Source organism: Rhagoletis zephyria, unplaced genomic scaffold (genome assembly GCF_001687245.7).
Source record: "Rhagoletis zephyria isolate East Lansing unplaced genomic scaffold, Rhagoletis_zephyria_1.1 Rzeph_scaffold_06000, whole genome shotgun sequence".
Taxonomy (NCBI): domain Eukaryota; kingdom Metazoa; phylum Arthropoda; class Insecta; order Diptera; family Tephritidae; genus Rhagoletis; species Rhagoletis zephyria.
The window spans coordinates 15772-38587 of NW_016163083.1; the positions used below are offsets into that span (position 1 = coordinate 15772).

General features: G+C 35.0%; 1 protein-coding gene across 16 annotated transcripts in view; it reads right to left on the reverse strand.

Moving 5' to 3' along the window:
- unc-104 (kinesin family member unc-104) overlaps positions 1-21128 on the reverse strand; it is a 35654-nt gene extending 14526 nt beyond the window's left edge. For 3 of the 16 annotated variants that reach the window (XM_017628495.1, XM_017628496.1, XM_017628497.1), the window contains exons 1-10: positions 20356-20693; positions 10442-10587; positions 8877-8959; positions 8426-8665; positions 7372-7556; positions 6617-6872; positions 6187-6189; positions 4151-4314; positions 2805-2944; positions 2340-2381 (exon numbers count right to left, since the gene is read on the reverse strand). In XM_017628495.1, the coding sequence (XP_017483984.1) occupies positions 2340-2381; positions 2805-2944; positions 4151-4314; positions 6187-6189; positions 6617-6872; positions 7372-7556; positions 8426-8665; positions 8877-8959; positions 10442-10541 (1213 nt within the window). In that variant the 5' untranslated portion in view covers positions 10542-10587; positions 20356-20693. Of the gene's footprint in view, positions 1-2339; positions 2382-2804; positions 2945-4150; positions 4315-6186; positions 6190-6616; positions 6873-7371; positions 7557-8425; positions 8666-8876; positions 8960-10441; positions 10588-20355; positions 20694-20738; positions 20812-20874 lie in introns of those variants that run through there. The other 13 variants (XM_017628502.1, XM_017628501.1, XM_017628503.1 and 10 more) reach the window with 9 other exon arrangements.
- Positions 21129-22816: the final 1688 nt, after the last annotated feature.

The following is a 22816-nucleotide window of genomic DNA, read 5'->3' on the forward strand; positions in this document are numbered from 1 at the left end:
ATTTTTCAATAGTTTTAAGGTTCTAATTATGGATAATGCTACACCACTCTCTTATTCTTATTTTAATATTTCAAAATTTAAATTGGTTCTAGGTAGTTGAAAATATTGTAATCAATATATTTTTGTACTCTGCTCACAATCAGATATACAAAAGTGAAAATAAACAAGCAGAATACGTATTTCTGTTATTCACTGTGACCAATTTGTGCAAAATTCACGATCAATGTAGAAAAATCAAAGCATCCAGTTGAGGAAGTCAGATTTTATTGTGCATGGTGGGTTTGTTATAAATCATGAGGTATGTAAATGTGTACTTGAAGACTTATGTGTTTAGTGAGTCAAGCCGCATTTTTAATGTCCATTAAATGACACAAATTTTAATCACAAATTTTATTTGGCATTCAATGTTTAGTAAAAATTCGGCATTATACGAGTAATGTGAAAAATGTGATTAATGTGTATGTATGTATATACATATTTTGACTTATATTATAAAGTGGCGGAAGCGCAAAAATAATTTAAACAAAAATAAACTACGCTGGACAGTACAATTTGTATTGATCGAAAATAAAATTTTACAAACACACTGTTATTTGTGTAAATAGAATTGGTGGCCATAAAAATAGCAAAATTTCATTAACTTTTTTAGAAGTACTTAAGAGCGATATGAAAATTTGCCGCGCTTTGGAACAAGCAGGAACAGGGATGTGTCCCATACAACAGTAATTTCGATGCCGGCTGGAGTCGATGAAGGGACCCGTGCTATACCGATTACAATATGTAGTTTTATTCCACAGGTTTCAACTACATATCGAGCCTAACCGCCAAAATAACGTAAGCCACACTTTTTTCAAAATTTTCTTTTTGATGCAGAAATATTCCTATAGCATCTAGATGCATTTCTGCATCAAAATATTTTGTAAAATTTTGGAAAAAATGTCGCTAACGTTATTTTGGCGTTTAGGGCTCGATATGTACAAATGCCTTGCAGGCCTGAATTCTTTTGCTTTCACATGAGTGGTCTGGCCCTGCCATTTTTTTTTGCCAGAAAAACCAGCATCGACTTTGTCCGCTCATTTAGGATGGGGATTATTTTTAAGCAGGTTGTAAAGATTCTGGAGAGCGCAAGGCATAGTGTGGCCTTTGATGCTTATAGTTGGACGGGATGGATTATGTACAGTCCCATACGTAGGTGTAGGTGGTTAGGTTGAAAGCCAGCCAGGGTAGCCTTACTAACATTAAAAAAATGCGGTACTGCCCGGGGTACGCCTTTCAGTTTTCTATCACTATAATTTTTTGTAGGTAGGCCCTTCTGGCTCTCATACGCTCATATATATGACGAGTTTTGGAACGAACTTCTGTCATCCCATTTATTTTCGAGACATGCCGGTTTTTCCATAAAAATTACAAATAGTATTTTTAAGGGTAGTGCTTATTTTATGACCACCACCGTAGGTACTTTAGAGTGCCTCACCAAAAAAGTGGCGGGTTTACCACTAGTGTTATAAAAATTATTATATTTTAGGGCTCTCGTCAAAATATTTCGGAATTTTTTTTCATAAAAAACTCGATTTGCAGAGGAATTTTTAAAATCGGTCCACCTCATGTAAAAATTAATATTGGCCTTAAAATATAATAAGTTTTATTATTGTTTTTTTTTTTTTTTATACGGAGAGTGATGCACTCTATGTATGTACACATGTGTCCAATCTAGCAAATATTTTCATACAAACAGTTGTCATTCAATACTATTACCCAGAAAAAAATCCAAAAAATAACAAGCAGAGTTGAGATTACGAGAACAAGTACGAATATACATACATACAGATACATATGTATTTCAAAAATATATGTAGTATTTGTGGTTATATTTATGTAAGCACAAAGGATAATTGAGTACATATACAAAATATATTGGCGTATTAGGAAGCAGGACAATTTCACAACAATTTAGTGGTTTTTTGCAAAATTTTTAAAATTTTCACCAACACGCACACACATACACAGCTAATTGCACAACTATACACCCGAGTTAAATGGATCCAAAAACCAAAAGCAAAACGTGAACTTTTTTATTTTAATAATTCTTCACAAAAGTTTTGTTACTTTTACATTGTTTACTGTGCATGTGCGTGCGTGCGTGTATGCATTTGTTGTTGCTGTAATTTTGCTTATTTTTCTGACACATAATTAATTTTGTGGTTGCGGTTGCATAAAATTGCATTTCAGTTACGAGTAATTAATTGAATTTGTTTTTTTGCAAAGCTTTGCATAATTTTATTAAAAAAAAAATTGTATCATTACTATTTTTATTCTTTTTTTTTCAATTTGCTACTTACTATTCGGGTCGCGCTTCTCACAAACCACTTTACCATCGGGCCCTAAATGAAAATATGTATAGACTATATAGCGGCTCAATTATTTTGACGTTGATTTTTATGTTTAAACTAATTAAATTCGAGTTACAGAATTCAATTAACTTTATGCAAATGATTTATGATTTTTTTAACAGCTTATTTTTATAAATGAATTTTTGAACATGTTTGTAGCTAAAATTAGAAGCGTTCGAATAAATTCGGCGAGCATTGATTTGATGGGATTTTTTAATTTAATCTTTATGAAAAAATAATTGTGAATAATTTTATAAGTTATTGCATACTTTCTGGCGTAGGTTAGTAGTTTCTACAAATTTTTGGAAAATTAGTGCATTTCTAATTCGATTTAATTCGACTATACAGAATTTAACTTAATTTTTAATAAAAAGATAATCGTAAATGTCCAGCTAAAATGCATGCCACGCTTACCTTCTTGCACTTCAATACCCTCGGCCTTCAAGAGATCGCGCAACTTTTGAATCTCTTCTTTGAGTTCGCGTATAAGCTTGGCATTGGCATCTTCGTTGACGATGGCCTTGCAAACGATCTGTTTGGCGCGATCGGCGTAGCTGGAAGAGTGAGGAAGAGAAACAAAAAAAATTATTTAATTGTAAAAATAAAAAAAAATAAAAAAAAATCTTTGCTTAAAAATTTTGAAAATTTAATTTTTTTTTAAATGTCTTAAATATTTTTCTACTTTAGAAAAAAGAAGTTTCCGAAAATTAAAATTGTATTAAAAAATTGTATTCGAGTAATTAAAAAAAAAAAAAAACAATTAATTTAAAATTATTAAACTTCAAAAATTATTTAGTTTTGGAACCAAAATTTGTTATTCAACAATTTTATTTAGCTTGAGGCCTTTTCAAACCAAAATTTTTGTGGAGAAACAACAATCTACATATGATAGAAGTTATAGCCACATCTGCTCCTCAGATTTCGAATTCACTGAGATTTGAACCAATGTCTCCGGCTTACAAACCAGTGGTATACCCACTGAGATCTTCATTAAGAAACCCATCAATACAATTTTTGAATATAAAAAAAAAAATTTATAAAATTTTAAAATTCTGAAATTACTAAGATTTCTTAAAATATTTTTCAACTTTAGTTTTTTTATTAAAAAATATGTTTCTACGTAATTTTATTTTTTAACTATAAAAGAAAATTAAAAAAACTCAAATTTTAATTCTTTAACAAAAAAATATTGCTTGAGTAGTTTTTGTAAACTTATGCTAATTCTGAAATTTAAAATGATTTATGTAGATATGTCCATACATATTAACATAAGACTGTAGCGGAAAAAAGTTCACCCTACTCAGGGCTAAAGTATTTTTACAAGGCAGTTTCGAAAAAACATTTTGGCCAAACGTAGGGGTTGTCTTTTCACATTCATACCTGCGGCATCTACAATCGGATCTTAAAGTATGTCTCAAGGATATAATTTTTTCGCTTCGAAGTTCATTGACTTCAATTACGCGATCTAGTATGTACTTGCCCACCAGTTCTCAGTTCTTATCTCCCTAACCTACCACCCTAATGTCAGTAAATTAAAGGTCACCAAAAATCATTAAACTTTCGCTAAACAAATTTTTTATTGCCGTATGTAGGCGTCACAAAAAAATGTTAAAACAACCCCTAGGTTCGACCAAAAAAAGTGTTTGATATTGCCTTGCAAAAATATTTTAGACACAGGGATGTACAGCGAACTTAATTATTTGCCTTTAAGGTTGTACGCTCTAATGTACATACATATGTAATTTTCATCTCATACTCACCGCAAGGTGCTCAATGTTTCATCATAGTTAATATCGGCCGGTGAGATGGCAGCAATCATAGCTGTCTTAGAGTTGCCACCCAAATTTTCGCGCAATAACCAGGTTAGCACAGAGTCGCGATAAGGTATAAAATCGGCTTTCTTTGATTTTTTGTTCTTAGAAGCCTGGAAATTAGTTGATAAAAAAAGTGTGAAAAAATGGTTACGCTTATTCGAACGTACGTATGACTGCACAGTGAGAAAATTGTATGAGTCATATGAGATTGTTAAGAAAATATTTTTCTTTTTGAATGTAATTAACTTTTTTAATTTTTAAAATGCTACTTTTATAGTTTCTCTAGTTTACAAAATTTATTGCATTTGGATTTTGATATTTTGTATCATTTTTTTTTTAATTCCATTGCATTTTTTTCGCAGGCCCAATGCATCATCAAAGCTGTCTTACTGGTACAAGCAGTAGTTCGTACGATACACTCGTCTACATCGGAGACAGTGGCACTCTTAGTTCGGCGATGTCTGTTTCCACCAGTAAGCGGCTGCATTCCGTCTTCCATGGCGTGCGATTACATAGACTTGTTACAGGCCCGGATAATTTTATCCACAGTGGCGCTTAACTTTGTTTTGATATACCAGAGCTTACGTCACCTGTGGATGGCGAGTCGATTTCCGCCAATAACGCGTCTTTATTCAAAGCGGAAAACATCTTCGAGTGCCGTTTTTGCTGGCGTTTTGGTATCGGGAGATTTAGGGTTCAATCAGGAACAATATGTATATGTATACTAATTATCGGAAAATTGTCTAGAACTGTTCGTGCCTTTTTTTGCATTCATTATTCTTTCTGATACTGGAGTTATTAATAGGGTGGTCTTTTCGCACTCTGGTCTTCGGAATTTTGCTGTTAACAGTGTGTTGATATTTATTAGTCTGATTATAACGGTAATTTCTACCACCGGCCTATCTCTTCAATTGGTACTGGGTATACCCCATTACAGACATATCTCGAACACAGTCCTCGATGTTGTCTAGCTTGTTATGAATTCCTCTGCGGACTCGCTTAGCGTTAATGGCCAGCTAATTAATGTTAGCCAGCTGCAGCGATAAAAACGAAGCCGTTACCCTTTCCATTACAGCTCGTGTTTAGATTGTTTCCTGGTGGGGACCATGTTGCCGCTGTTCCAGTACTATCGCCAAGCCAAAAATTGCTGCTCTTCTGCTTTTATTGTTCGCTATTTATAACCGCGTCGTAGAATGCTACTTTCGCTAGCCCAAAAATCATTCTGTTTCTAAGCTTATTTCATCCATATATCGGTCTACGTACATACAATCCCCTTCTGGGGTACTTATTCCCTCATAGCAAGCCCGGTGGAAGCTGGGGACATTTAGTTAAATGACAGCGACTACTCGCCCTACCCACGGAGTTTCATAGAGCGCATATGCCTTTGTTTTTTGCTAAAACAAACTTCTCTACCGCTCTTGTCGGGGTTGAATTTGTTTATTATTATTTTTATTTTTTTAATTATATTATTTTATTCTACGCGTGCTGAAAATTTGTTTGCTCAAACTTTTTAATTTTCCAACGAGCTGTGACTCCAGGTGGCGCCGGCTTAGCCAAAATTTGATTCGTTAAATTTAATTTAGTTTTACAATTTTGTTTTTTATTTTGATTTTATTTTACATTATATTAAATTATTTTATTCTAGGAGTGTGAATAATTTTTGCTCAAACTTTTATTTTTTTTCACATTTATTGCATAAATCTCTCTAACCAATTAAACAAAATATTTCAAATTTTTCATAAAAATTCATTAAAAAATTGTTTAAAAAAATTCTCAATACTTACAGACTGTTAACGTTTTATTATTTGCCATTAAATATTTTTATTGCNATTTTATTCTAGGAGTGTGAATAATTTTTGCTCAAACTTTTATTTTTTTTTTCATTTTTATTGCATAATTCTCTCTAACCAATTAAACCAAATATTTCAAATTTTTCATAAAAATTCATTAAAAAATTGTTTAAAAAAATTCTTAATACTTACAGACTGTTAACGTTTTATTATTTGCCATTAAATATTTTTATTGCGAAAATGTTATTGAATTTTGAAAATTCGCGCGTGCAAAAACGGTTTTTTCGAAGTTTTTGAAATTTCCAATTTTTGAGTATTTTTAATGTTTTTTTTTTGTTTTGGTGCAAAATTGTGAAGCATTAAATGGATGAGAGATAAATAAGAGCAAAAAAGGCATGTGAATAGTAAAAGCTTCAAANTCGAAGTTTTTGAAATTTCCAATTTTTGAGTATTTTTAATGTTTTTTTTTGTTTTGGTGCAAAATTATGCACCATGCAAGCATTAAATGGATGAGAGATAAATAAGAGCAAAAAAGGCATGTGAATAGTAAAAGCTTCAATAATTACTGACTGTTTTTTCACTTGAGAGAAAATTATATCTTTCCTTAAAAAAATAAACTTACGATTTCAGCCAAAGCCGAGATAACTTTTCCCAGTGTAGTCAAAGATTTATTAATATTAGCGCCCTCCTTTAGTCGTGTGCCTTTGGCGCCAGTCGAATCAGCGCGTTCGGAGCCAGCCAAATCGACCAAACTAATTTTGGAAACCTTCTCGGTGGTGAGATCGGTCATATTATCGTGACGACGTTGGGTAAAGAAAATGGTGAATACCGCATGAGAGCGAGAACTGGTCTCATTCATGTTGGTAGCGGCGACGGTGCTGATGAAGAAAAGAGGGAGAGGTGTGNGAGAGCGAGAACTGGTCTCATTCATGTTGGTAGCGGCGACGGTGCTGATGGAGAAAAGAGAGAGAGTGTATGTTAGGTAGATAGAGATAGAGATAAAAAGTGAATAAGATACTAAAATTAATAACTATGAAGAAAAAAGTGAGTTAAACTGAATTACAAAAAAAGAATTGAACTAAATTAAATTGAATTGAATTACATTGAGTTGGAATCGCATTGAATTACTTTTCATTGCGTTAAACTGAATTGAATATAATTGGATCTGAATTGTATAGAATTGAGCTGAATTAAATTGAATTTAATTTAGTTGAGTTAAATTGAAATGAGAACAATTTCATCTCCATTAAATCGAATTGTATTGACTTGCAGTGAGTTTCAAGAATATAATTTATTTAAAAGTAAATAATTAAATTTTAATTAAAAATATATTTAGCATTTACAATACAAAAAAAAAAGATGTCAATTATCACCTACCGCGCCTTGTTGCCCTCATCGATGAGATCGTGTATGTCCTGATAATCAGTCACCGCCAACTTGGATAAGTCCTCCACATATGGACCGAGCAATGGATGCTCACGTACGCGCAAGTTGCCTTTATTCTTTGGATTTAATAAATCGCGTACACGTTCACAATAGATTTCCATATAGGAAACCTCAACCTGAATGCACAGAAGGATAGAATAAATAGTAGAGCAAAAAAAGAAATAGTGTTGAACAAAGGCATGAATTGATGATGAAAGCAAGAAAATTGTAATAAATGAGGGCACCAGCATTCATCTGTATGCCAAGCGACAATTCAAGCTGATGCTGTTACATGCGCAATATTGCAAAAATCTTGCTATTTTCATTTACTTTGCGGCTGACGGCTGACGAGCGTACGCAGAGGAACTGCATATGTAAATCCTTTTTCACAAACACACACACACGCACATACTATAGCACTGCCAGCTGTATGCTTACAAATGCATACATTTACTTATCTCCACTGAGACAACAATCATCACTTGCATTCTAAAGAGATGAAATTCATTCAATACCAAGCCACACCAAACTAAAGAAATCCACTACACACACACACACACACAGCNAAAATCTTGCTATTTTCATTTACTTTGCGGCTGACGGCTGACGAGCGTACACAGAGGAACTGCATATGTAAGTCCTTTTTCACACACACACTATAGCACTGCCTGCTGTCTGCTTACAAATGCATACATTTACTTATCTCCACTGAGACAACAATCATCACTTGCATTCTAAAGAGAAATTCATTCAATACCAAGCTACACCAAACTAAAGAAATCCACTACACACACACACACTGTTATTTGGACATCTTACACTTCACGTTGTTTCCCCTTTGCATTCGCTTCGCTGCACTTCACTACACATTTCACATCAGCTCACCTCACAACACTTTGTCACTTTTCACTTCACTTCACTACCTACACCTACATACATGCATTCACTACTCGTGCATAGTTTTCCTCAAGGCTTTCTTTCATCCTCAAGCTCGCACTCAACTTACCGAATACTTGAGTTCACTTGTTTCCGTGTCGTGTATACGATTGAAGAGATCTTTACAAATCATCGGTATGATACCCTCTTGATGTTCCTCCTGCTTGCCCATCATTGTATAGGATTTGCCAGCACCGGTTTGACCGTAGGCGAATATGCATACGTTGTAGCCGTCGAAAGAGTGTTGCAGCATCTCCTCGCCAATGTCCTTGTAGACCATCTCTTGTGTAGAGAATTCGGGATCTCGTGGCTGTGGTGTTGTAGTAGCAGAAAACAAGGGGCGAGTGAGAGAAATAAATGTAGAGTGAAAAAGGGTCAGAGACGCGTGTCAGGAAGCGTATTACAATTAGAAAAGTGTTTTCATTTAATCAATTGTGTTGCACTTATGAATGTAAAAGTTAATGGCATTGTAGGTGAGTTTCGAATATGGTTTTTTTCTATTCTTGAATTCTTCTACTTACATTGTGCGACCAATAAGAGTAATCGAAATTGAAGCGTTTGATGGCTTCGCTGCTGTTTGGTGGTACTTTGGGATTTGTGATAGCTGAAAGGAGCAAATTGTAAATGTTCGTATGAGAAGAATAAGAAGTTTGCATGAATATTTTAGTTTTTATAAAATCTAGCTTTAGAAATGATACCGAACTTGCTGTGAATTGAACTTGATTTAGAAAATCCTGCAGCGAAATCAGCCCTTAGGTTGCCGATGAATTTATGGAGGGAACCTTCGCGTACAGCTCGATAGCTAGGATAATTGCTTAGTTATAATACAGATAAAGTGACTGAATGGTCTATAAACCTCAATCACCTTCTTTGCTTCCTATTAAGGCGGTGGTGAGCATCAGCTTGCGCGCGGACAAAGCTCTTTAAAGCTTATAATAATAAATGTATAAAAAGCTCGAAAGAGATTTTCTCGCGGACAGGCCGGTGCCCACCATCGTGGTTAGAGTTCGACTGTAATAACTGTAAGCTACTCAGTTTAGAACCCGGATAGAACAGTGGCTTGTTCAGTACATCCATCAGAATCGAGAGATCCGACTTTGCGAGTGTACGGAGATCCCTAGACAGTGCCTAGTCCACACTCGGCCAGAAAGACCTCGCAATGCCACATGTGCTGGCTAGTTCATCAGCCAAAGAGCTTCTTGCAATATCACTATGGACTGGTACCCATACAAGCCTGACAATAATAATAATATTCCGACGCGACCGAAAGTCAATTAAGACATTCCCCAACAAGTTTTGGGCATACGTTAAGTGAGGACTCTGATTGCCACATGGCTCCTTTACCGCCATCGTCCACAACAGCAACCAACCGAATAGCTGAACCGAATTTCTGAATAGCTGAAACCTTCGCCAGAAACACACTACAGTGATTTGTAAGCCTTAATTTAAGGTTTATAGAAAGCTCACTGGTAAAGACTCTTCCACCCACCTTACCGTGAAGCTTCGACCCATCCTTGAAAAGATTCACCGCTGTCTTCTTCCAACCACTACCGAACGATTTTATTTAAGAAAGTATAGCATCATCTGCATTGCTGCCCGGGACAAAGGTTTTCCAAGAACTCACTTAATTAGAAAACTCGACAAATTGAATAAAAATCTTCAGTGAAAGGTTTGGTTCAAAATTTAAAAGGACTTTCTTTTTAATTTTTTTTTTTAATATTTTGCATTTTGCTTTCCAGTTTTTAAATTTCTACACAAATATCAAACGCAGATTTACAACAACTGAGTATGTTTTCAAACATGGCAGGCTTGTTAGACCGGGTCTACAGGTTGAGAGGTAAGGATTTTGGCGGACATTTTTTTCGTTTTGTGACTTCAAAAAATAGCCGAAATCGCATATTCTTCATAATTTTTTAAACCCTTTTTTTATTTTTGAGCTAGTTTTTGAGGTACATCTCTTTACGATGATAAAAAATTCATAACATAGGTTTTTACTAAATTGTTTACCAAATAAATCTAAGCCAATATTCACATATGTAGTTCACATAATTTTTGTCATATTATTTATTTTTAGTTTTATACTCACCGGTAGTAGCACCGTTCATTTCGATAATACATTTTGATTCCCGACCGATTTCACGCGAATTGAAGGGTCGCACTCGAACCGCCACCTTTACGGACGACATTTTGGCGGTGAGAGAGGCCCAAAGGCCTTAAATTACGCACTGGGAGCTGTAATGAAAAGAAAGTACAAACCGTTAAAAATTTTGAAAATTTCTTGATTAAAAGTGTTTGAGACCCTAAATGAAAAATATGAAAATTTTTTAAAAGAAGGAAAACAAATTTTTCAAATTAAAGTAGGAAATACTTGGAACGCTTTTCTAAGCCTGGCAATAGTTATTGTATTTAAAAAAGCTCAAAGCTTTCATTTACCCGTTCCATGGCTTTGTCTATTATCTATATATATTGGGCACGTCAGAAAACCATTTTTACGTTCGGTTTGCAGCGTCTTTTTTGGAAAACACTTGCTCCCATGAAAAAGAAGAATAAAGCTGAATTTAATCCCTCTTTGATGTTTAAATGCCGGTTAAATGTCGATTAGAAGCAAAAAAACCAAAATTTGCCTAAATGAAAGGAATATTACCTCAAAAAATTATTTCATGTTTATTCTAGCCCTGCCATTGAAAGGATTAGGGAAATACCTCTGTGTTCTTCCGAAGCATAATTAAATTAAAACTTTTATCATGAACATTGACCCACCATTTTGCGATTTGATCCGAGAAAAACGTCTGACTCAAGGTTTTGACACAAAAAGTTTTATAAGAATTTAGTAATAATTAAAAACTTGTTCCATTTTCTTTTTATAAAAATTGGACGTAGTATTAATAAAAATCCAATTCGTTTGAAGGTTTTTACCCCATGTCGATATGTTGATTAGAAATTAGTGAAAAAACCCAGTTCTTCAATAGCATGCACTTGTTTTCATACATATACGAAAATCTTATTCTATGAATTTATTTGAAAAAACCAAGTGATTTCAAGAGCAAATCAACATTTGAAAATCAATAGCTCAGATTCATCATTAACCAGTCTTTTGTCTTTATACACTTTCCGCGTTCTAGAATGAAATCTTCAAACACTATTTTTGTTGATCGCATACCATCGCTTTTCAAGGTCCAGCAATAGTCAGCAAGCATGTGGACGTTTAATATCCTATCATACCAGTTCTCCATAGTGGCTAAGTCCTGGTGGAATCATTCGCCAGGTTCTTCGCTAGTGTTTTTTTTTATTAATTTTTTTTTCACTCCATTCTACTCATGCATCGACATGAGGCAGAATCCATCAGACCATTTGGATTTTCATTAATACGTCTTTTTTTTTTTCTTCGGAGAAACTACGTCCTAATTCTATTATTAATTTTTATTTTTTTTAACTGGACGTGCTGGAAAAATTTTGTAAATGCACTTCCAATCAGCATCACAAATCTAAAAAAAATGAGGTCGGCTCCGTTTTTGAGATAAAATACGACCAAATTTTTTTGAACCGAGTATTTATTAAAAAATGTGTAAAATTAAAAAAAAAACCTCGTTTGTACATACAGTGACGAACAAAACTACTGGCACAGTGATTTTTTCGCAATATATGCAAAGTTTTTTATTCTTATTTATTTGCGATTTTTGTTTATAAAAATATGGTCTATACTCCACCAAAAACCATAAAAATCAAATCTCCAAAACTCTGGAAAATTCAATAAATTTGCAACTTTTTATTCAGAAAAATTCTAAGAATGCAGTTTTATAGCCTATTCAATTTTATAAAGTGCAAGTTTGAAGTTGCTAGAAATGTTTGACAGTTTTTCCCGCAGGTTCTTCCATATAAAGTATGTTCGACAATTATTTTTTGTATGGAGAAATTGAGCAACACCTTCTACTAATTTGATTAAAAAAAATCTACCCTTCTGCAGCACAAATTTGTTATTTTAAAACTGAAATCATGAATATCGTGCCAGCACTTTGTGAGTTTATCGCGAACAAACCAATTTTCGAATCAAAGTCTACTTCTATATCCTTTCGTAGCACAAGTTTGATGTTTAGAACTTAATTCACAAAAATCGGCGCAGTATTTTGTGAGTTTATCACACACAAACAATTTTGCATTTCAGTTTTATACCATACATATTTAGTAAATAAATTTAGATACAAAAATGCATGAATTTCCAGCAACTTGCTTAAAGCCATAAACTTCAACATTTCAGTAACAACATTTGGTGCATAAAAATGGCAATTAAATAACGCTTCGAAAAAGTCGTATACGCTACTTTTCACTGCTGCTGTTATGGAAAGTGGCACAGCAAGAAAACGCTTTGCACTAATAAAATATGCTGTTTTAGGTATGCTGTTGGTGTTGTTTATGCCAGCACATAGGGGAAAAGAGAAAACATTTTCTAGCTTTTCATAGAAAAACCAAACGACAACAAGTCGCGCGTAATTACCGCATTAATTTGTTAAGTGCGCTGAGTACTTGCGCAAAAGCAAACTTATACGCACAAAATGGTACCACAAAATTTCGCACGAAAAATTTTACCCTAACATGTATGTATGTGTATGTGTGTGTATGTTTTTCTCGTTTTCTTTGTTCACTTAAAAAGTTGCAAAAGTCGTCATAAGGTAGCAAAGTTTTTACTAATGACCAACGCAAAGCATAACTAAAGAAGTACTCAAAAACACCCACACAGGCGGCAGACTTACACCAACACTAATGCATTAAAGCTTACGTATATCTGCTTGAAAATTAGCAAAGCACCTTTTTTCGTTTTACACGATTTTCGCTCTTTAGAAAATATGAATGTATGTGTTTATATATGTATGTACATGTGTTCACTTGTATGTATGTGTGTTAACTCCAGCTGAGTGCCTTTCGAGTAGCGCCAACGTGGCGTATGAGCAACATTTCTACCTTTTTGCTCACAGCCCACCCACAGTGACGCCGCCACACCTTTTACCTACGCGCGCGGGCCTTGTCGCAGCCACTCATTATTTACATTTAAATTTCATTATTTTTTTTAATTTTCAACAACAACAGCAAATGCAGGCAAGCGAAACAAAGCGAAAGCATAAAAGTTGTTGACTCTTTGCAGCAACATTTTTGTGTGACATTTGCGCAGTCTTTCGTGTATATGAGTGTAAGTAGCGTTGTTAGCTTTTGTTGTAAGTTACAAACAAAAATTATAATTTATACAAATATGTTTTAATAATAAGTGGTGGCACGGTGTGGTTGCTGTGTTCCCACTTCCGTCGCTGACGCTGTCGCCTGCGTTAATTTTGCTAGCAACTGTAAATGAATGCGCTGGTCATAATTTAAAATACTTTGACTGAGGTCATAACTTTAACCTTTTTACGCAGCGGAGGATATATTTTTTTGTTTTCGCTTGTATGCATCAAAATAAGTGTGTAAGCTTTTGAAAGCTGCTTATTAAGTCGAATTTGTTGCGGTTCAAGCTACAAATAAAATTATGAAGATACTAATACAGCTCTGAGGAGGGTAATTTACGGTTACCAGGCTCCTTTGGGTTCTTGATTTGAATGAGTCGAGTTCTAAGAAGTAGAGCAGGGGGAGCTAACTAAACCCGATTATGTAGATGAGCTATTTATGCGGAGATTTTTAAGCTCGCTAGTGGGATAGCAGTTGCGATTTTACTTAAAAATCTACCACAGATTTTGATTTTGCTTTCTCGGCTACTACTGTGACGTTTACAAAACCTGAATTCAGCAATCGCAAGTTTTCTCTTCTTCTTCGTTTCCTTTAATCCCAAGCGGCATGCCTGCGCGCCATCTGGTTCGTTTTTTGGCAATCGCTTTCAATGCTTTTAAACTTAACCTTTCGTGGAGCCGTTGAGCCTATCTCTGCCGATTAGGGCACTCCATTCTAAGGCGTTCTTTGCAATATTGCCTGTCGCCTTCTTTGCGCAAAGTATTGTCTATCCTTTTCTGTTTCTATTCCCGCATCCAGATGCCAGGGCACTCCATGTTAGGTTTTCTGAGCAACTCTTCATTTTAGACCCAAAAAAAAAATCGGATTATTATTCTAGGGCATCTGTTTATTGCAGTAGTGACTTTCCAGGTGGGACTGCCGTAAAGTAGTATCGAGAGCAAATTGGACTTGAAAGGCCTCATCTTTAAGCTGGAGCAGAGATTGTTGTTTGCCTCAATGCTCTGGCATTACTTATTCGGTATGTGAAATTTTTCACAGTCTCAAGAGTTTGGTCGGAGACTACCATATCACCACAAGACTTCGCTGGCATACTTAGGACCTACTACTAGCCTAAAATTGCACTAAAATTGAGCAAATATGATAACGCAAGTACAACCTATTCTTAGGGTCTTGAGTTGTGTGAAATTTTGTAGGCATGTGTTATTATTTAAGTATGCTGGATAAAATTTGGCACTATCAAACAGGGGATTTAAAATTTTGTTTATACAGTTTTTTATACCGATTTACGATCATTATTTTCGAAATTGCTTTTATTAGCGATTTTACGACCGATATCTTTAGTGCTGGCGTTATCGATATTGTATTGGTTTTATTATCGCTTTTTTCGCCGACGCCGCTTTGGTCATTGCTATCGATACTTTTATCGTTATCGATGCTTTATCGTTTGGGGCATTTTATGGTTTTCGTTATCGATGATACTAGTGTTATTGTGGTTACTTTCTTATTTGCACACTTTTACTTTCCAAGTGGAGGATATTATTATCGTTATCGATATTTTTTGGACTTTGTTATCGACTTTATTGTGGTATTTTCGCAATCTAATTTGCCCCCAGAGAGTATTATAATCGTTATCGATATTTTTATGTCCGTTGTTATCGATTTAATTAGTGTTATCGTTATAGTTTTACACTTTGCATACTTTCACTTTCTACAATAAGGATATGAATATCGTTGTCGATATTTTTGTGGAATTTTTTATCGAATTCATTAGGGATTTTATCGTTTGGTGTAGATTTGCATACATACTACGAGTATATAACTAATTTGTTTTGATGAAATGGACGAACACTCGAACGTATATGAACTTACAAACCTATGAATTATGTTAAGCATATAAAACAAAAATATTTATTTTCATATCACTGAGGTTGTAGCATGAAATTTCTCTTACACTGACTCACTGATTGCCATTGAAAAATAAATAAAAAATCCTTTGAGCTATAAACTTCGCCAACTCCCACCAATGCCACATAACAGTAAAGCGAAAACTGTTATACGACTTTGCTCGTTTACTAACACCAGCATTGATTAGCTCATGCCAGTGCCGTTTGCTTTCGCGTCGAAGTGGTAGTCAAGTATTTTGTTATTGTTTTTCCCCCACACCCTTTGGCCGGATGAGGCAGAACAATATTTTATGGCCAAGAGACTCGACAGCGCCACATGCGGTTGCCGCCAACAAACAAACGCACACATGGATACGTGCAAATGCAAAAAAAAAAACACAGAATACATAAACTAAACTAGCGGCGGGCATCAGCCGCTAAGCTCACACAAGCACATTTGAACATACACTCTCTGGCAACTATATAACTTCATCATTTGCCCGCTATACATACACACACGCAGAGCAGCAACCACAACGATGGTCATAAATTTAAAACAACGAAACTAAAAAGCAAATGTTAATGCTTGTGTTTGTTGTTTACTGTTTGTTAGTTGTTGGTTGTCGTCATGTGACGACCGCCATTGACTACTGCCATTTTGTTGGGCGCTCCACTTGTCGCCCTGTTGGCCGGCTGCTCTTTGCTTCTGGTTCTGACTTTACTACTCCTGCTGCTGCTGGCTCATGAGTCATGTAAATTGGCAGTAAATGCGACATTTTTCTTAAAAATTTTTTTCTTTATATTTTCCATTTACTTGAATGCCTTATTCGTAATTAAATTTCCGTGTAAAATTGTATAGTAAAAGCGGATAAGGGAAAATATGTATGTGCGCAGATGTACATACCTACATACATACATATGTGTTAGTGTGTGGGGAAAAAAGTAATTTTAAGTAAATGAGAAAATTGCGGAAGAAACTTTAAATTAAGTTAGTGGCTGGCAGTTTGTTTTAGAGTGTATGGACAACTTTTTTTATGAGACAGAGTGGAGTTTAAGATATGGAGTTTTAGTTAGCAAAAAAAATGTATATTAAGAAACTGTGTGCGGACTACAGCTGGAAGAAGTGAAGCATCGTAGAAAAAATATATATTTAGTGGTAAAAATTTTGCATGAGCTTAATTTTTTTTGTCCTATTTTATAACACCGGGCGACAAAAAAAAATTTACACACAAAAAATTAAAATATTCGCGAAAATATGGGCGAAATATAGTAAAACTGCGTATTTAGTTTTTCTCTCCGATGTCAGAATTTTTTTAAAGGACTTTCAAAAATATGATAAGTAAAAAAAAAATGTTTGAAAAGCCTAGCGCAACCTAAAATATCAATGTGGATATCAAATAAAACAGAATATTCTGTAAAATAAAAAAATATTAAATTTTTTGGTGCAAAGGTATGAATGCGTATGTGTCCTTTTAATATTTTGTCCTTGAATATCCCAGAAAATTCACAATATTTATTTTTGAAAAAATTATATGTTCAGTACTAATATACACACGACCACATCCTCGAACTTCGTCCTCTAAGGCTTAAATAAATAAAGTTTATTAAAATCGCATTTTCAATACCCAAACTACAAGTTGAAGACATTCCTACAAGGGACGAGCTGAACGCCAAAGCGGACAGCCTGAATAAGCGTTCGGAAAGGCCCTTACGAAGGCTTATTCTCTGAGGTATGTAGAAAGAAAGCGCGCCCAACATGGTGTAATGAGAACTTTACTGTGCTACGGAGGCAAATAGGGAAATCCTTCAACGAAAGCTACAGGTATACGGTTATGGGGCCTATACAGACAGAACCTAAATAAATATAAATATATACCGCCTACCAGTTTATGCAAGCGTTTTCCATGCCGAAACGTTTGCTATTAAGGTGGGAGTAAGGCTCATACATCAAAGAGAATGTGCGAACAAGAACGAAGGTGAACATCCTTTCGGATAGCCAAGCGGCTATTCAGGCACTTTCTTCTACGTCTTTTAGATCTCAACAAGTGGACGAATGTAGGAGAGAGCTGGCCTATATTTCTGATCAATACGAAATTATAGGGAAATCTGCAGAAGCGAGGTAGCGGACGAACTAGCAAGGGCTGTTCCGCACTGAATGTGTCCCACGCGGTGGAAATGGGCGCCTCAGGGAGATTGAGACAAAAACTACCGAAATTTCGAAATTCGAAGGCCAAGCACAGGTGGAACTCTACAGGATCTTACACGATTACCCGGCAGTTCTGGGTGTCCTACGATCCCCTCAAAACCAAAGCTCACTACAAATTTTCTGCAGTGTGCACAGGGCACTGGACCGTTGGGTGCATGCCGAAAGGATAGGACTGCCCTTCAATAGGTTCTGCCGCAGTTGCGATGACGCGGGCCCAAAAGAGACAGTCGAAAACTGTGCTGTGTTTTGAAATGCAATAAAAATTAAATTGGCTGGGTAAATTTATTGCGAACAAGAAATTGGTACATTTATTTTGGCTCTTAATGAAAACCTTTCAGATTTGTGCGTTTTTGCTTAGTTATGGAAATTCAGATAAAATTCAAAGACATATTCATTTCAAGTTCTAACAGTTCTAACAAACAAAACCACCTGACAACTGAACATTCTTTGACAGTTGCATTGCAGTCATTTCCTCAACGGTTGAGTACAGAAAGAACTTCAGCACAATTCACTGTGAAAAAACAATAAAATTTTCATTCACTGATTAGAATATGTTTTGAGCACAAAAGTTGCTGAACAACTACAAATGAAAATTTTGTTCCGTAGAGTACCACGTGTGTGAGTGTATACGTATTTTCACATACTTAAAAAAAGTTGCTCTCTTTTGTTATTTGCACACAGCAAAGCTAAGATGCAAACTAACGAACTAAACTAACTCACTGAAATTGAATAACAAAAGAACTAACGAGAGAGGTAGGAAGAAAGCGCGAGGAGTGGATACACTTTCATACCAAAGTAGAAGAATACAATGATTGTCATTTCATTCCAATAGCACAGTGTCTACAAGCATTATACTTGTACATACTATATGCGTATGTGTAAGGACATATGTCAGTGAACAAATACAAGGTTGGCACAAAACCAACAACCGTCAATGAAGAGCGATAAAACTACTCAAATCAATGCAGAGAACCAACTGCAAATTTTAGAGGAAACACAGGCACACGTACGTACGTACGACTATCGCATGAGTCATAGTAGCAAAAAGGGAATCCCTGCAAGACGCGCACCCTCAGCCACGATTACACATCGTAGTTATAGTGAGACCTTAACTTTTTTTTTTTTTTTAATATAACTTTAAATTTAAGAAAGGAACGTGCCTAATGGCCATCTAGTAAAATATTTTCTAAAAACCACGACAATTGAGCTTTTTGCACTAACACCCGAAGGGTCCTAACATGAATGTATGCCATGATAATACGACCACAATTGTCCCTAGTCTACGGGACAGTGGCTTGAAGGACTACTCTGGCAACGACAAGGCATTCCCTTACCAAGATTCAACGTCTGGTGTGTGTTTGCATTATGGGGGCTATGTGGACATGTCTGGCGGCAGCGCTGGAGGTAATTGTGGAAATTAAACGATTGGATCTTACAGTTGAACAGGCGGCAAAGCGAACTCGCCCCAATTTCGTGGGAGAGGTATATATAGTACACAGTGCGTTTAGAGAAATCGGAACCCTGCTGTTTTTATGCCGACTCGAATTAACAATGGGGTTGTTCCCACTTGCCTGATTATAAGGTTATCTGGTTAAAATTATTATTGTGTAGTATATTTTTTTTGTAGACTGGACAAAAAATATAACCACATAACCTGATAACCAGGCAAGTTTGAACAACCCCAATTACTTCTTAATTACCTTTTGAGTAGAGTAATACTTAAACAAAATTGAAATTAAACGAAATTTAAAAATTATTTACTCAAACAAATTTTTTTTTCTTCAAAAAGGTATTTTACGATATTTTCTAATTTAGGGCCTGTTGCTCAAAGCCTGGTTGACACGAATCTCAGGTTGAATATCATTATCGATGTTACCGGCACCGTGTTATATGCATGGAATCGAAGATGTCGATAAGGATGCTTAACCGCAGATTAGAGTTAACCAGACATTGAGCAATCGACCCTAAATCTTCTAAGGACTGCCTGTGCAATGCCTGATTATCACTACCTCCCAGTTCAACATCGTTATCGACGATTTCGACATCATATATACAACATATGATCGATAAAGCAGTGCCAATCTTCAACGCGAGCTTCTACCTGCGATTTGTGTTAACCGGACATTGAACAACCGTCCCTAGGGGAATTGGCATTTATGTATAAATATACCTATAGTGAGTGGCATAATGATAAGGCTACTCACGAATTGATAAGTTCAGCTTATTTATTTTTTTCAAATTAATTTTAATACATTCTTAATATAGTTTTTTTTTACACCAAAACGTTAAATAAATTTAAGTTTCCAACTCTGTGCAAAATTCGTGAAATTTCCATCAAAATATCACACTTTATTCCGAATTTATCGAAAATTTTCTGAGAAATTAAAAAAATTAACAAAGTTTCATAAAAATTTCACACTTTCTATTCCGAATTTTCAGCAAGCTTTTGTGTGCAGGTGGAAGTTTGAAGCTGCTACAAACTGCCGCTGATTTTTCATATTTTTTTGCTGACCGTACTTTGCCCTTTTTTCCATTTAAAAATTGGCGAACATACTTTGTAAAAAGTTGTATTAAACTTTAAAATTTTGCAGAAATTATGTTAATTTTTTTTTAATATGAAGCTTATCAAAATGTGGGTGACCTTACCAATTCGCCACACACTATATAAACATACATAATTTCACTTATATTATCATTTACCTTAAAAAATAGAAATTCCTGTGAATTCGCTGGTTCAAAACAGCTTTCAGACTTATTCCTGCGTGCTGTGGATCGCCGTTGGAAGTTGCATATTTTTCGCACTTTTTTTTGTCAAAACAAACTTATGTAAATGGCTGAACTTGTTCGTTTTTTATGTTTATTTTCAAAATTTTCGTTTATTTTCGTAAATTTTCGTAGTAGTTTAAACAGCTGCTTAAAACAGTCGTGTGGCATATAAACTAACGGAATGCACTGTACTTTACGAATTAGGCTGAATTTTTTAGAATAAAATAAATTAGTAAATATTTAACATAGTTTCATAGCTTAAATGATTTGTTTTTTTTTTCTACATTTCTAAAATATTTTGCGCATTTCACGCATACATAACTGCAGGTGAGTTAAAGGAACCGCATACAAATCGATAACAAAAAAAATCACTTTGATTACTGCCTTTATTTTAATTATTATGTTGCATTGCCACATTTATTTTGTTAACTTTTCACTTTAAATTATACATACATATGTAATTATATGTAAAGCATAAATACACAAATTTGTATTGTATTTATTTTTCCTTCTTCAAACGCCAACCGCGTCCACTGACCGTAAGCCCGAAACCATTCTAACGATTTGCCAGTAAAAACCTTCGCTTACAAATAACAAACACAACCGAAGTATAGGTATCCGTTTTGGTGCTCATCCTTGTACTCGTATTTCTACGACACGTCCTTTGAAATTAGACTCATTGAGCGCAGGAAAACAAAGCAACAATTGCGTTTTAAAATTTGAGTGAACGGAAAAATCTTTGAGAGAATGAGTGAGCGTAAATGCGAAATGAGCATATGAGAGTACGCTCAAATGAGTACTAACTATAGTAAAGAGATATGTTATGCGCAAGCGCGTACAATACACGAAATAGCGCTGTTAGAGAGAAATGAAACGATGTAACACTAAAGGCAATTTTTCCAGTCACACTTCAGTTTTTTTTTTCATACCAACATGCGTGAAATGCACAAAATATTTTTTTCGCTTTTAAAAGTCCTATTATTTGTAATTTTAAATTATTTATTTCTGTTTTTTTTTTCATTTATTTAAACGATTTTCACTTTTTTATTCAACTTTATTTTGCATTTAGGTAAATGTGTGAGCGCATGCACATTTCGATGAGCCAGATGAGAAGCGACGGCTAAACGGACAACTTAAAAATTATTAAAAAAAAATAACCTAAAGCAAAGATGCGAGATTAAAAAAAAATTAGGAAAAAATGTTCTTCTAGAAAAACCTGTGAATATTTTTTTCTCGAAAGAAAATTTCTTACTATATGAACTGTCTTAGGAGTTTGTCGTTCTTTTCTTCATGCTACATACATATTAAAATAAGAAAAGCTCTAGTTCTAAAGTAAATATTCTGCAAGTTTCATTTTATATCTCCTTTTTTCGAGCACAAATCAAAGTTTTTTTTGGGTGGCCGACTCTAGAGAGTTCAATAGTTAGGCCTGCAAAATTTTCGTCTATAAATATTCCTTGGTAAAAAGTTTGAGAGCCTAAAAGTATGCAGCAAAAATAATGTAAAATTAAATATGAAATCTGCAGACATTTCTTACTTTTATGGTGTTTTCGTTTCTACCAAAAAATTTTGATCGCCCGCTCTTCTTTTTGTGTTCGTTTCCTAAAATGTCACGCTCTTGCAAGGCAAAAAAGGCACATTCTATGCCCTTTAAAGCTTTGTCAGGGGAGATGATGGTCCTGAAAATCAGAAATGAATTCACCACATTCTTTAAACTTTGAAAATTTTCCATTGAGAAGCTTAGGTTGAAGTGACTGCCTGCATAAGTAGAGGACAGAGGTACGCTTACGACCTAAAAATAGAAGAAATTATACTGCCAGACAGTAAAAAAAAATGTTCGAAATTAGCGTCATCTAGCCTCCTACTACAAAAATGTTGCGCTATGCTTTCAATTCCTTCTAATAACAGCTGCGGTCGACGTCAGTGGCTGCTTATAATTTCGGCCGCATGACCAAGTAGAGGACATTCTAGACGAATTAGGGAGTCGGATTTGCTGGGCCAGATTTGTCAGATTGTTCTGCAAGTGCCTTGTGTCAGCCTTAAAAGTAAACGTATGACCCTTTGCTATAACTCAACCGAGGAATAGCTAATAATTGGCGATAGGACTGAGCATTGGTGCAAGTGGAAGGCGAGAATAAATATAGCAGCTGGATCTCTGTGGCGTTAGTTAGACTGAGATGTTGCAGTTTATAAGATGTTCAAATGTCGTTTGCGCAGCTCAACGTTCCAATAGGTGCCGTGCAGTTTAGTAGTTAGTGTTTAGACTCTACTACTAACACCAGGCGCCTAAATGCATGCTATGCACTGCATAATGGAAAATTTTTGGATATTCCCTTCTCAATTGCCATATAAAAAAACTTTCTTAAGCTTTAATCCTTCGGACAATGCTCTTGGA